At 35.4% G+C, this 15,876-nt stretch overlaps 1 protein-coding gene across 1 annotated transcript in view; it reads left to right on the top strand.

Moving 5' to 3' along the window:
* The window catches only part of DIAPH3 (diaphanous related formin 3), a 413,319-nt gene that overhangs the window by 74,805 nt on the left and 322,638 nt on the right, over positions 1-15,876 (top strand). Inside the window, 1 exon segment of the mRNA XM_079902970.1 lies at positions 722-826. Within this exon segment, the coding sequence (XP_079759096.1) occupies positions 722-826 (105 nt within the window).

Genomic DNA, 15,876 nt, shown 5'->3' with positions numbered 1-15,876 from the left:
ATGTTAGGTTTTTAGGTGGTACTTCTTTTTATGAGTGCCACTTTTATGTGATTTAGAACATGCAATAAATTAATGAATATTTTTGATAGGGGTGGAGAAGAGACAGTTAAAACTGTAGGATGCTTCACCTTTTGCTAGGATCAGTATTAGGTATTTGGTATGTGCTTGTAGCTTATCAGAATCTGAAAAGGGATTGGCTTATTTACCTTTTAATTCTTATGATATATGGAGGAGCGCTTTCAGAATGGTGCAAGATGGCTTCAGGTACAGCTGTTGTAAAAATATGTTTATATTTTAAAATATATTTATATAAATTATAAATATTATATATTGACTATAATACATATAGATAAATATATTTTTATATGTAATATATATATTTCACAATTATATATAAATTGTGAATCCTAATAAGCTTATGGAAGGCAGAAGTCTTCAACTGTCTAATTATCTATAGTGATGTGAATGTAATTTTACTAGCCTGCTGTGAATTTAAAAAGTTTTTCTGGTAAGTGTTTTACCTGCTAAAATGATCTAGAATACTCTGTTCTCTGTATCTCCAGGTCCTTTCTCTTTTTTCTCCTGGCAGAGCTACATGTAAATCATTCCAAAACAGTTAATGCTGCTTTAGTCACAAAGTATTGATTTTCTGTTCATTGTGTATGTAGAACTGTTGCTCTACTTAGATTCTAAAACGAGGCTTTTTAATTGTGTTTTCCAGGAAGATATGAATTTAAATGAAGATAAAAAGGCACCATTGCGGGAAAAGGACTTCAGTATCAAAAAAGAAATGGTGATGCAGTACATTAATACTGCTTCCAAGACAGTAAGTAAAACTGTCAAGTTGAGAAGTACTGCTGAAGCATGTTGTGGTATGGAAAACAATACATTTGCCTAATGAAGTGCCTAAGTTTGCGGGCAGCTGTAATCATAGAGCTTTTGTATGTATAATTAAAGGTACAAGTATTATAATAAGTTTGTTTAATTGAAAGCATTTCTCACCTTATAACTTTTAAACTGCTTTTGCTGTTTGGCCACTCACACTGTTAAGAAGCACTGTGGTTGCTTGGTCCACTCACTCTAGGACACCCCTCCTTGTTAGTGAATTAAGATGGGTATTGATTTCTAATGTCACTTATAAACTGGGATAATACTTGTATTGTAGAAAAGTGAGACTGATTTTACTCTAACTACCTAAATCAGGATACATAATAGTGGCTTAGAGGCCTATCTTTAATGTGAGTTTCCCTGTGGATAAAATTAGCTTGCAACAAATTATAAATGTAGACACTGCAAGGAGCATTAAGAATCCACGTGGCTGCCACTTTTCTAGGGAAACATGAAATATGTGGGTGGAAGTAATAACTAAATGTCTGAGAAACATGACCAGCACACAGAATCAATTATATTTATTTCATGGAACAACAAATGAGCTTTGTTGTCATAAAAAAATTGCGACTAACTGGATTGGATGAAAAATATAAGATGGAAGCTAATGAAGAAGCAAGGCTCGGTAGAAAGACAGTAGAAAATGCTTTTGGCTGAACATAAAATAGAATTGGATTTAAGAAAAATAACTAAACACACTGTAGTTTTCACTGGATACTTTAACCCAAGGGCAGCTTTTAAGAATGTAAGTTATTTATACTTTAACTCCATTTATCTACTAGACCAGTCAGTGATTCTGAGGTATTTCTTTTGGAGGAAAGACTCAAGTGATGTTTAATTTTTAAACATGTCTCATTTTTTGGCTGCCTGATGTTCAGGTGTAGAATTCACTGAGTACTGTGCTTTTCCCAGTTCTTTCTATGGGCTCTGTATCTTGCCATTGAGATGTGAATTGCTTTTGTCCCTTGATGATACTTGGCCATCACAAATTAACAGTGGGGATTTAGGAGTCAGAGCTCTGTGTTTTGGATTGACTGTTTATCCTCTGTTTGATCTTGGACATCTTATTTTATCTTTCTGATCCTCAATCCCCTCGTCCATAAGATGGGGCTAATACGTACACCATAGGCTTGTTGTTAGAATTAAATTGTTTATTCTGTGATTAGAACGTAACAGATTTTTAACTGGTGGCTGCCTCTTGTGGTAGCAGTGGTTGTAGTAGCAATTGTTTGTTTTTTATTTTTCTTTGTGATTTACTGTTGAAATTCTTACTGTTGAAATCATTACACCACAATTAAAAATATAAGTAAATGTACCTCAGTAAAAATACAAATTTCTTATTAGTGAGTCTACATTTCTAAGACGTTCATTTGTTCACTCAACACATTTATTAAGCGTCTGTATGTCGGGCACTTAATAAAAGTGTCTGTATTTAAGGCCCCAGAGACTGAGCACCAAGATAGTGTGTCATTGTTTCCTATGGAGCAATGAGACACACATGACAGAAACACACAAACACATGTAATGGGAGGTGAAATGTGATGTGGGGAAAAAAATGCAGGGGGAGTGGAGATGGTGTACCTGTTTTATGTTGAGTCATCAGGGCAGAGTCTCCTGTTAGGGAATTTTAAATCCAACAAGCATGAATCCACTTAATATAATTACAAGAGATAATACATTAGTTAGAACTGGTATAGAAAACCCTAGCATAATAGTGCAGTTTAATTCTGGAATTTCAGATAAACAGACTTTTTTATAGAATAAAACATTTTGAACTTCTTCACAGTGGATCTGTTTCAGCTTACATTCACTGATTTTAAAGTTTAATACTCTATTTTGGACTTGGGCTGGAATTTATTTACTAGAATTAAGTAATTAGGTTATCAGGATTGGAATAGATTAGTTATCTAAAGTATGATTAAAGCATTTAATTGGTGTGTGGAGAGTCATGGCTTTTCCTAGGAGGGTTCTGAATAATTCAGCAAATGATTAACATTGTAGAAAGTTCAAACTGACCAGTCATCTGTTTTTGCTCTGGAAGTAAAAACACATTTTATTAACTCTAGGATATGGACTTTGTTATGCCAGTATATTTAGGTCAATGAGTACTGAAAAAGTTTCTCTGAGAAAAACAAAGTTCATAGATAGGTTGTTCTAGAGAGGATGTGGGGACTTTGTCAGATGTTAACATTTTAGCCTTAGAATTTGCTTTGAGATTCTCTTTTGTGGGTAAGCATTAATATTATTTTTTGGAAAATAGTATTGATGCCTACAGTTGATTTTTTGAAAACGCTTCTGAAATGTTAACATTCAAACTAGCCCTAAAGTAGATCAGCTTGGTTTTAAAATAGAAAAAAACAAAAAAACAATAAAAACCATTGATCAAACTAGGTTGTTTCCAAGATCTTAGTAGGTTTCAGTTTAGGTGGCCAAATAGTAAGACTGAATTTCTTCAGTTAGGAAAGATTATTAAAATTTACTAAGCAAATATCATACTTGAGGCTAAAAATGCCAGATTCACGTGTTTCTAAGTTCCTAGGGCATGGGTATGTGATCCAGGTTTGGCCAGTACAGTCTGATGGCCAGGTCTGGTGGGGGCTTCTGAGAAAGGTTTCTCTCCCTCATAAAAGGGTCCAGAGCAGGAAAGCTGCCATTCCCTGCTACTTGTCGTGGCTGTGAGGGGGTGTGGGGTGCTTGACGCCTGACGTCATGGAGCTGCTGCTCTGGCCCAGTGCAGTCCTGCCTCCCAACTCTTCCATTATATGAGGTGATGCCAGTTCTTATTGAAGCTGCTTTAAGCTGGGTTTTTGCTTTGCTGCTGTAAACATCCTGATAGACCATCCAGATACATTTTGGCCTACGTGGGCTATTTCTTTAATTCACTCTGGAAATTTCTTTTTCCATCCAAAGGAGTATCTTAAAAGATCCTCCCCTCACCCAGTATACTCAGAGCATAGATGGGGAGGCACTACAAGGCCAGGTGCCCATCCCTTGGTAAATGACTTGTGCTTAGCAGCAAGTTTATTGGAGAAAACTTCTTTCAAGAAAGAACGATACAGATTTTACCTATGTACTATGACTTGCTGGAGGGTAAGACTATTCTGCAATTAGTGGTAAGGACCTTATAAGTAGGATGTGACATGATAGTCCAAATGGAAGAGAACCCACAGTTCCTGAACAAGGTAGGATGAAGAAAATTCTAGAACAAGAGAGGATCTCTTAAACCACAGTTGCCAAAGAATTTTCCTATTTTCTAAATGGAAGTGAGCTAGAATTTAAAATACAAATCTACCATATAAATGTATTTAATTATGCTTATCCCAACTGTGAGTATAATTCTCTTTTATTACGTGTGGCTCAATTATTTTTAATCCTTTTTTTCCTTAAACATATTTTAAAGCCCCCTTCAGATATTAAGTGATGATTTTTGTAGTCAAGATTCCTTTGAGTGGAACCAACCAAGCTTGGGAGATATATCCTAATAGAGTTGCTGCCTTCACCAAGTTTTCCTTTTCTTATTTCTTCTTTGTTTAGGTGTACCATACCCCTTATCTGTGACATCAGTGTATATGTTGTGTTCATTTTCTGGGTGTATTTTGTCTGGGTAATATGGAAGTCTCCCATGACAGGGTTAACAGAAAACCATGGATTAATTTATATGCAACTAAAGAATGTGTTAAAGAGGATAGCTGTAGAGAGTAGGATTTAGATCAATGAGTTGCCTACACCCCCCTACTCCCACCCCAACGCATTGCAAAGGATTAGTAAAAATAAAATCTCTTTTCTATTTGTTGAGAAGAAAAAATTTGCTGTTCCACTTCTAGGCTTTTTCAGGGTGATGCGTGGCAATTCAAAACTAGAGACAACTTAGAGAGGCCAAAACCTATATCCCAGAAAGTGAAAGGAGGAAGAGGAGAATCAGCCAGGCGTGTTTGAGCGATAGGACAGGAGAACCAGAAAGATATCTGGTCCTCTGTGGGGAGGTGGAGTTTCAGGGGGAGAGAGAGAGAGACATTTAAAGAGTTTTGAGGGACATTTTGTTTTATGCTGTGTAGTATAACACCTTTATGATGTCTTTAAGAACGATTATGTCTCTAAGAACCATTCATCTTCTTTTTTTCCTAATTTATTTTTATACATTGAGATGGCGACACTGTCCAGGCAGTTTACTTCTTTACAGACTACAACCACTACAACTATGACTTATCAGCACATGGTCTTTTTTGGCTGTACCATTAGGTGTGGATATAATGCTTTAAAAATCTCTCTTCAAAATGCATACTTCTAGTTCCCGAGGATTGCACTAGGTTGGAATCCAAAGTTCTTACAGGCTCCTTGACATCCCCCACCGCCCCCCAATATGTCATAGGAAACTGTATCCCAGCTGCAAGTAACAAGCTCATTTTAGGTGGGCTGACATGAAATAAAAAAGGCCTAATCTCACATTTCTAAGGTGCATAATTATAACATCCATCCTTTATTCCCTATTTGTATTTAGTTTTTTCCTTTTTGATTTCTTTTTCCAGGGAATGAAGCAGAAATCCTCTTTTATAAGTGCTCCTGGAAGTTTACTAGCTTCCTTTGACTTTGTTTCTAATTTTTTTCTTTCCTAGTCAATCTAGACTGCAGTCAAGTGACTTCAAGGGCTCCTCCGAGGCATTTGTTAGAAAAGTTTGGATGGCGTTTAGCTTTACTCCTTGAATCCTTTCTTAAGTATTTCTGTAGTTCTTGCTTAGTCTTCTTTAACAAAAAATAAAGTTAAATAACAAGTATTATAGAACATAATTTTAAAAGGCACATAGAAAGATTGTAACAAAAGTTTCTCATGATGAAATGACTGAGTGTAAATTGAGTTCGTAAGTGCAGGATTATAGACTTTCACATATGTGTATGTATGTAGGTGTGTAGATGTAGTGTTAAAAGTATTTTGAAAGGTATCATCACTTGTTCTAGCTCAGTAGGTCATGGTGTTCTCAAACATGGAGGACAGAGTTTTCTGCAGTATCAGCCTTCTAGGCATATTTTGATCAGAAGAGAACTGTGTTTTGAGAAAATATTAGTTGTGTGTTCATTTGTATGTATGAACGTTTTCTCCAAGTAGAAAATCTAGACTTGATTGAGGGTGTTTTCATAACTTTCAGTGTGTGTTTTATTTTTTAGATTTCAGTTTCATATGTAAATTTTGGAAACATTGTCAGATACAGGTAAATCAAGTTGTTGTTGTCCTTGTTTTATTTCCTCTATTTTTTGTCATCGTTGTTATTTAAAAAGCTTATATATTTTAACCACTAGAAACTTAGATGAACCATAAATAGTTACACATTCTTGGTAAAATAAACATGGGTTATTTTTTGGCTTACATTTCAGGTTAGGGATTTGATCAAAGCATCCCTGCCACATAAAAACTTGGTAAAAGGGGCTGGAGCTCAGTATTAGACACTTACCTGTTTATCATCAGTACCCTTACAATACTTTGCCTGTTTGTCTCCACGTCTTGCTTGCTGACTAGGAGAAAATTTCAGAGCCTCAGGGCAATGAACCAACTTCTTCTTGAGAGTATTTCCTAATCTGTCTGGCATTTTAATTTCCATTTGTGCCTATATAGGACAGGTTTTATTTATGTACAATTAAAATTATCTTCTAACAGCTCAGATTCATCCAGCTTTCTTACACGTCGTTCTGAGCAGCACCAGTGGTGTATAGTGTTCTTTGATGTTACTGCATTGTGTTTTTGTTTAGGCAGGAGATGAATATGAAGAAAGCAGTCATCTTTTCTTTTTTTATATAGGATGAAATTATATTAGGTTCAAACTAGAATTGTGTATTTTGGGTCTTTTAAAAATGTTATGGCTCGTTAAGACATCTTTTCGTTCATTATAGCACTTTTTAAAAGATTCGCCAGATATAGAAACATTGTTAGTTACTAGTAAAATTTACTAGAATTTTAGAGCCTGAGAGGGCCAGTGGTGCTTATACCAATTGCGGCATTAGAGGTCATCTGAGGTTGTTTTCATCTTGGTTATTGAGTTGTTTCTTAATCTAAGATATTTTTCTATGTTCATGCTTACTTTTTAGACTTTAATGAATATAATTAAGCTTATTTCTGATAACTGCAAAAGTAGTGAAAACTTTGAAAGTGCCAGAAAGAAGAGGCATGTGATTATAATGGAGATGAAAGTGAAGAGCAAATATCCATATGGAATGAACCTTTTGAAAGAAGGAACAGTTCTGAAGGAATAAGTGAAAAATTGAGAAAAATGCTATGTATGATGTACAGTTGTTTTTCAGTGAATGAATGGAAAAGGTATGTCAGTGGAAATAATCAATAAATGATCTATAATGGGAATAGAAAAGAGTTTTATTTGAGCCAAACTGAAGACTATAGCTTGGGAGACAGCCTCTCAGATAACTCTGAGGAACTGCTCTGGAGAAGCATGGTTTTCAGCACAGTTTTATGTCTCGTCAGAACAAAGAACATCAAACAAGTCAGGGATACATTCCTTCAGGGTTTCAAAAAAATACCTAAAACACAGATCAGCATGTACACAGTACGGCCTTGGCATCTGGGAAGGGAGTCTTATCATTTAAGGAGTATCAGCATTGGCCTCCCAGGTAGGGAGGCATTTAATCTTTATTTTTAACATGGACATTCTTTACTCCTGGTCAGTGCACACTTTTCTTTAATGATTAAAGCAATTGTACAATGTATGTTTGATAGGCCACAAACAGACTGTTTTAGTCAGCATAAAATACAAATTAACTCATGTATAAACCAGAATAATGTCCCCGTACCTCAATATGTGAAAATTTCTTCTATTAGGTAATTGAAGAAATAGGAAAAAAAGTTGCCAGGAACAGTAGCGCTCAACCTTGATATCCATTAGAATCATCTGGGGAGCTTTAAAAATCTTGATATCTGGGTGCTGTCATTTACAATTAAGTCAGGTGGGCCCCAGGCATCAGTATTTAGTAATGTTCTCTCGGTGTTTCTAGGGTACAGTCAAGGATGAGAACTGGGCTGGACAAGATGAGAGTCTTTTAGTGTAACGTTAATTGAGCCAAAGACTAGAAGTTAATAGGATTGAAAGGCTGAACATGGTGAACATTACTCATAAAACTGTTATCAAGCCATTGTGGGTTCCACGCTAGTTTGCACGTGCATAACGTCAAAATGAGTGTTCAAAGGGCATACTGTAGCTACGAAGAAATTCTCCGACACTTGGCCTCTTGTAAAAATCATCAAAGGGGGGAAGGTTATCTACTGTAACAGATGGAAGAACTTGGTCTTTTTTGGAAAAGGATGCCCAGTAGAACACGTATGAACAAGGAGGAGAAGAGTGTGTCTGGTTTTAAAGCTTTAATGGTGGCAGTAAACTTAAACCCCTCTTTATTTTGGTTTGTACTTGAGAGACATCCTTTCAGTTCTTATTCCTAAAGAGAATAAATTCTATACATACTTTAAAAATCCATAATGGGTTAATCATCTTGATGTACAAAAGGTATTCATTCCTAATTTCATGCTTCCCTGATTTACTACCATTTCCTAACTGGTACAATATAATGGTTTCTCCCCACCCTCAAGAAAATAAGTGTGGTTGGTATAGCTTCTTACCCTCAATGTAAAAATTATTTCAAATTCTTTTACTGTCAGAAGTTTTCCAGGGTAGTTTACATAAACTGGGAACCCTGCCCTTGGGATTCTTTGAGGTATGAAAATAAAATTGTCCAAAAGAAACTTCAGGCAGTCTTAGGTTTTGTCTACTCCTTGTATATTATTACTGTTACGCTAGATTTTTTTTCTTTTTTCTTTGGTAGCCTTTGGGAAACCTGTATTGCATTGTTTTGGTGAGTTAAAAATCATCTTCTGGCTTTTTTTTGTTAAGGATGGCTTTGTTATACTCTTTCATTTAGTAGAGATTTTTGTAGTTACTGAGGTGGGTTTTTTTTTTTTTTTTTGCGGTACGTGGGCTTCTCACTGTTGTGGCCTCTCCCGCTGCGGAGCACAGGCTCCGGACGCGCAGGCTCAGTGGCCATGGCTCACGGGCCCAGCCTTCTCGCGGCATGTGGGATCTTCCCGGACCGGGGCACGAACCCGTGTCCCCTGCATCGGCAGGCGGACTCTCAACCACTGCGCCACCAGGGAAGCCCTGAGGTGTTTTTTAATTTTTATTAGGTCTGGAATTATCTTAGAGCATCTCTACATTTTGCAAATGAAGTGTGCAACAGCCCCCAGTTAGTAGCTAGGACTAGAAACCAGGGTTTCTGATTTTTTTAACTTTTGATTTACAAAATGAAACACAGTTATAGAAAACACCAACAAATAAATATGTAGCTTAATAAGTTTTCATAAGAACACCACCCAGATCAATAAAGAGAACCTTGTCAGCCAACTTAGAAAGCCCTCCATCTACCCTGTCTCAAATCTTGCTTTTTTCCTAAATCACTACCTTGACTTTTATAGGAACTACTTCCTTGACTTTCTTTAATTTTATCTCCCAAAATTATACCACTAGACATCATAGTTTATTGTTGCTTATATTTTAAAATTGGAATATCTTTAACTTTTTTTAATCTTCAGGTTCCCTTTATTTTATCTAAGGCAGTCTGTATTTTGCCGATTGCATACTCGTGGTAGAGTTAACATGTTTCTCTTTCCTTTGCATTTCCTGCAAAGCTGCAGCTAGATCCAGAGGCTTGATCAGACTCAGGTTTGATCCCTTTGGTAAGACCGTAGGAGGTATGTTCTGTATTAGGGAGTACTTCATATCCAGTTTATCATTAAAATTCTGTAATTTTATTTTCATTTATTAGTTAGAATATATTTAAAAAGAGACATTTTCTCACAAATACTGATTACCTTATGATATAGGAAATTTAGGATAAATGCGTGATTCTTTTATTTGCCAGTTTTCAAGATATTGAATTGGTTCCCTATCATCCTCTAAAGGTGTTATATTATTTTTAATATTATTATTCTTAGTGAAGCTTAAATTGTCCCATCTGCAACCAGTGGTTCCTTGTCCAGTTGGCTTCTAGTCATTTTGATTGGCATGGCCCTGTTATTTTACATTGTTTCATTTCTATCTGGTAAGGTAAGATTACGCAGACTCCCCTCTTTTCCCACACTAGACCTGGAATCTGTCATTTCTTTTAGTGGGAAATGATATTTCAAGAACAATCTGGGGGTCAAGGATACTTATTGCTATTGGGTTAATCACTGTTTGTAGGCCTTTTCAGTGGAGAGAGAGCAAATGAAAAAAGTATGCGTATGTATTTATGTGTATGTATTTAAAATTTTTTTCTTTCGCATGTGCTGCCCACATCTCCAGCTGTTGTTTTTCTTTTTGTACTAATGGAGCATATAGCCATTACATTTTATACTCCTTTAGCATTTACTAACTGTGTTTAACCCCTATTTAGTCTTTAATTCTCTGAATAACTGTATTTTAATGCTCACAACTAGTCCTTTTGTTAATATTTCTCTTAGTCATTTTGTTTGTCTGAAGTTTGTTCTTTAGTAGATTTGTCTGAAGAGGTCATGGAAACAGTATTCCTTGAGTTTTTCATGTTGATAACAGTATTTGCCCATTATTGTTTAGTCAGTTTTACTGGATATAAAAACTTTGGCTCACATGTTTTTTTCCTGTAGGATCTTAAATTTACAATTTTTTTCCCTTTTCTTTTTTTTTAAATTTTATTTTTATTTTTGGCCTTGTGGCATGTGGGACCTTAGTTCCCTGACCAGGGATTGAACACATGCCCCCTGCAGTGGAAGCGCAGATTCTTAACCACTGGACTGCCAGGGAAGTCCCACAATTTAAAAATTTTTCTAGCATAAAGCATGACAGCATTGCTCTTAAAAGGTCTGCAGATAACTAATTTTCATTCCCTATAGATTACTAGCTCTCTTTATTTATATGTCTGACTTGGGATTATAAAATATGCAGATACCCTTTCATTATGTACTTACTTTGGTTTTCTTCCTCATGGATCCTATTATCGGTATGTTGGATTTTTATATATCTTCAATATGCCACTTTTTCCCAAATCCTTTTACCTTATTCATTTCTTTTTGATTTTTTTTGAAAAAAAATTCTGTATTTCATTTCTAAATCTCTTATAATATGATTTATTATTTTTTGTTCTTATATTTCTTCTAGTTCAAGCTTCATTTCTGAAGTGATTTATTTCCATTCTTTTTCCTGAGTTTGCTCTCCTCACTTGTCTGAGTTTTTCTAATTCTGCTTTAGGTATTTGTTTTCATGTTTTATATATTTTTTAAATGTCTCTTAGTTCATTTTGAAATCGTAAGTGACAGTTTGCTGTGTTTTATGGTTATGTTTTTGTGGTCAGTAGGAATGTTTAGCTCCTTGTTGATTTCACTCTCAACACTTTCTCCACATTGTGGGGTCCTGTCCTGGAAGGGAGCCCTGACCTCAGTGTTGGGACTCAGAGGACATTGACAGTTCCAGTCTCTTCAGCTCTTTTCTGCTTCCTGCACTCACCCACAGCTGGTGTGGGCCAAACCCCAATCATTTTCAGCTGCTGTTCTCAAATTGCTAAAGAATACCTCTGGGCTACTTTAGAATTCTCCTGTTTTCACATCATCAGACATCTTGTTTATTTCTCTGCTTCTTTCCACACAGACCGTGATGCTGTGCAGATCGTGTGACTGTTAGTGGTTTCTCTCCAGCTGCTTGTATTTTGAGGATCATGGAGATACCTTATTGCTCAATATTGTTAGGTTTTTGGTTTTGCTATTTAGTTGTTTTGTTTCTTTTTCTGTGGAGATCCAGGCACTATGCTGGAAACTATGCTGCTGCTGCCATCTGCCCAGGTCCTTTAGTCTTCTGATTTTTGAATTATTTTCCTCATTTTAGGTCAGTTTATATGTTTGGTTAAAAAACCATTTCTGGATTGTTGGTATTCTTCCTCTTGCTCTCCCCCAGCCCCTCTTGACTTTCAGTGGAGAAAATGATGATATATTAATTCATGACTTTTTCCTATATAATGTCAAATGATAGCTCTAGATTTTGCTGTTTATTTTACCGGTAAACTGTCATCAAACCTCTTAATGGTCCATGACCTACAAGTAGAATTAAATAAAACACTAGTTTTAGTCTTAATTTCTATATTATGTTTGTGCAGTGCTATCATCTTATATAATTTAAATAAGTTATGCAAAATGCATTCTTTCTTATATCCCACTGATAGTTGGGAAATTCAGACTGCCCTTCAGTACTTTAACCCCACCCCTGGAAAAATAGGTCTCATCTGCTTGTGTGTGTCTATAAATTAGTGAGTGTGTTAAATCTATCACAGCATGAAATCACTTCAAGTGCTGAAAGACTATCTTAAAGAATTTAAATTGATTGCAGATGTTGGTGCAATTAAGCAGGACTGATGAGCCTCAGAATCATGTTTCTCAGATTTGAATATGAATGCATTTAAAAAATTATAGTGATGTACTCCATGTAAATGGAGTTCATAGGCATCTGAGAGTTTCTATCACCTTGTGCTTTAAAATGGTTTAGCAATGTGAGAAGTGATGTGTGACCCCTTATGCAGATACCTATATTACTTAGAATGAAAATGTATTATTCATCTTACGTATGTACTTCCGTGCCATCCTTAACCAACTAGAATTGACTTTGAATGATTATTTTCCTTCGTTATTCCATTTGTCTACCAATTTTTCTACCTTTTATGCCTGTAATTCATTTGAAAATTATTCTATAGACAGAGAAGGAAGTATAATGTTATTTCATTTGCATTTTTAAGAAGAAAAAGAGTATAACAAGCCGGATGTGTTGGTTTAGATAATAAAAGCATAGGACTTTTTTTCCCCTTGAGGTCAGATCTTTTGACTAGTAGGACTCTTCTTACCTTTAGTTGCTTTGGCTTTAAATTGCTGAGATGTAAAAGAAAGTTTTCTATTTATTATTTTAAAATATAACCAACTGGGTTGCAAATTAGGAAGTGAATTTTGAAACAAGTTTGTAACAAGATTAAGTAGAGTGTATGGCATGCTCATTTTCAATTTATTTCAAATTGATCTGTGCACATTAAGTAATTAAACTCATCAATTTCTGTAACACATTGTAAAATGTTATGGACATTAGGACTTTATTATATATATAGTAGTAAAATAAATTACAAAAATGGTGAGTATATTTAGATACTATTTTTAAATACTAAGAAAATTACTGAAATAGTATAGTAATATTAATGATTTGAAATAGGAACAAAGAATACATTATATTTTTTTCTGGATGGTGTGAATTAAAGCTGTGTTCTACAATATTTTATAAAAGGTTATTTTATTCATCACGGCACACTATACTTTGTTTTTAGGAGTTGAGAATACAGCTTTGCTACTTCTAGCTTTGTGATTTCAGAAAATTCATTATGCCTCTTGAAAACTTAGTTTACCAAATAATAAAATTTAGGAGTGTTTTTATGAGAATTATGGTATGAGAAGTAGGGCAATGATTAAATAAAGTCTCTTATGTTATCTTTATCTTAAATCTCTTGATAAGTCATCTTATCAAAGTTTAAAGTGTAAAATGGGACTGTGTGAATGCTACAGATGAAGCATTCTTAAATCTGATTATATTGGAATAAAAAGTTAAATACAAATTATTAAAACTGGTCATCATAAAAAAATACAATCTTTTTTCTACTTAGAGCATAAAATTATATATTCACATCTCAGTATTTGAATACAGAGCCAAGCCCTTTTCTTTGAGTAGGAGTTGTTCCTACTTTGATTTTTCCTACATAAAGCATGAAGCATCATCTGTGATCACCACTTGTGTATTTTAATTCAGCCAAGAATTTATACTTGTAAAAACAGTCTAAGTTCAGACCTATGAGAATTTGTATGATTTTTACAGTGAGATCTTTTCAGTTCTCTTGATCATACCTAATTTGAAAACAAATTTTTTTTAAAGCAACTCAGCCTAATCTTGATGTTTCTAAGCATTAATTGTTACAGAAACAACTCTTTTCATTCTTGTATATTATTACATTAACAAGAATGATATTATCATACTTCATAAACAGTTTGGGGTTTATTTAAAAAAATCACCTCTTGGTATTTACAGAATTTGATTCATAGGAGTAACTGTGTCGCCTACAGCATACTTTGGGCATCAATCACTCTATTACAGACTAGTGGAAAGCCTGATACTGGATGTCTGTCTCTAGCACCTTAAACAAGTCACACTCCGGTGAACGTTATTTTTTTCTTTCCTTTATCTCTCCAGTGGGGTCGTAAAAATACAATTTTCTGTAACTCGTTTTATTTTGTTACCCTATGTGAATGTTCTACCCTCTGTTAGAAGTGACTGACTCAGCTCCAAGTGACTCAGAAAAACAGGAACATGTTGGTTCCTGCATCTGGGAAGCCCTGGGATATGCTGGCTTCAGGCCGGCCTGGATCTAAGTTCTCAGGTGACGTAAGGACTCGGTCTTCCGTATCTCTTAGCACTGTTTCGCTATGTCTTGGCTTTATTCACGCAGGTTCTTTCCATGGTATATCTAGATGGTTAACAGAAGCTTCTGGCTTGTTTCCTGTATTTTAGGTCAGTAGTCTCCAAAATTTTTTGATCACTTACCCTATCAATTTAAAAAAAGCCGATCATATATGCCACTAAGCCAATAAATGTTTATTATAAACATGTCTATTGTATTAATACTTCATATATATTACAGTAAGTCCCCTACATATGATTGAGTTCTGTTCGGAGAGTGCATTCGTAAGAGTCCAATTTGTTTGTAAGTCCAACAAAGTTAGCCTAGGTACCCAGCTAACACAATCGGCTATATAGTACTCTACTATAGTAGGCTTATAATACTTTCCACACAAATAATACATTAAAAAACAAACACAACAAATAAAGAAAACATTTTTAATCTTACAGTACAGTACCTTGAAAAGTACAGTGGTACAGTACAATAGCTGGCATACAGGGGCTGGCATCAAGTGAACAGGCAAGAAGATTTACTGACTAGAGGAGGGGAAGGAGGTGGGAGATGGTAGAGCTGAAGGATTGTCAGCAATAGGAGACGGAGGGAAAGCTGCAATTTCACTCACACCTTACGTGATTGGACATGCGAACGCACATTTGCATCTTTGAAAGTTCACAACTTGAAGGTTCGTATGTAGGGGACTTAGTAATATAAATTAATGTATTAATATTTTATCCCTAATATATAATATGAATTGAAGATATCATTAAGATTTATAAATCAAAGTTTTAATAATTCATTAGAAAATTTTGCCTCATTCACAAACCCATTTGGTTTGTCTTTTTTTGTTTAGTTTTTTTTTTTTTTTTTTGCGATACGTGGGCCTCTCACTGTTGTGGCCTCTCCCGTTGCGGACCACAGGCTCCGGACGCGCAGGTTCAGAGGCCATGGCTCACGGGCCCAGCCGCTCCGCGGCATGTGGGATCTTCCTGGACCTGGGCACGAACCCGTGTCCCCTGCATCGGCAGGCGGACTCTCAACCACTGCACCACCAGGGAAGCCCTTTTGTTTATTTTTTATCACACTTTAACTATACTAGATTCATGGCAAACAGATAAATATGCCTTTTTTCCCTACTCACATATTTTTGCACAACCTACAAATTACTTGATGACTTGTTATTTTCAAGAACTATACAAGTTTCTGGGCTTGGTGCCTTTTTAAAAGTAAACTTTTAACTTAAAAATTTTTTTTTATCAGTTTTCTAAAAATTATACTCTAACCCCCAATTTTAAATCTCCTTTTAAATTTAGTTACCCATTATATTCATCCTCTTATAATGGAATCTATCATAGCCATTCAGGAATGTTCTGGGAGCATGTCCAAACCTGCAGTAACCTTTGTTCATGGGGAAACCTTTGTTCCCCGAAGTTCCTGTTGACTTCCATCTTGTCCACATCAACCCTTTTTTGTTCTTGCCTGTACCAGTTCCTCTATTCTTGTACCGCTATCTAA

Source organism: Stenella coeruleoalba (assembly GCF_951394435.1).
Source record: "Stenella coeruleoalba genome assembly, chromosome: 18".
Lineage (NCBI taxonomy): Eukaryota > Metazoa > Chordata > Mammalia > Artiodactyla > Delphinidae > Stenella > Stenella coeruleoalba.
Note: the sequence above shows the minus strand (reverse complement) of the source record. Positions and strands in the feature narration are given on the sequence as shown.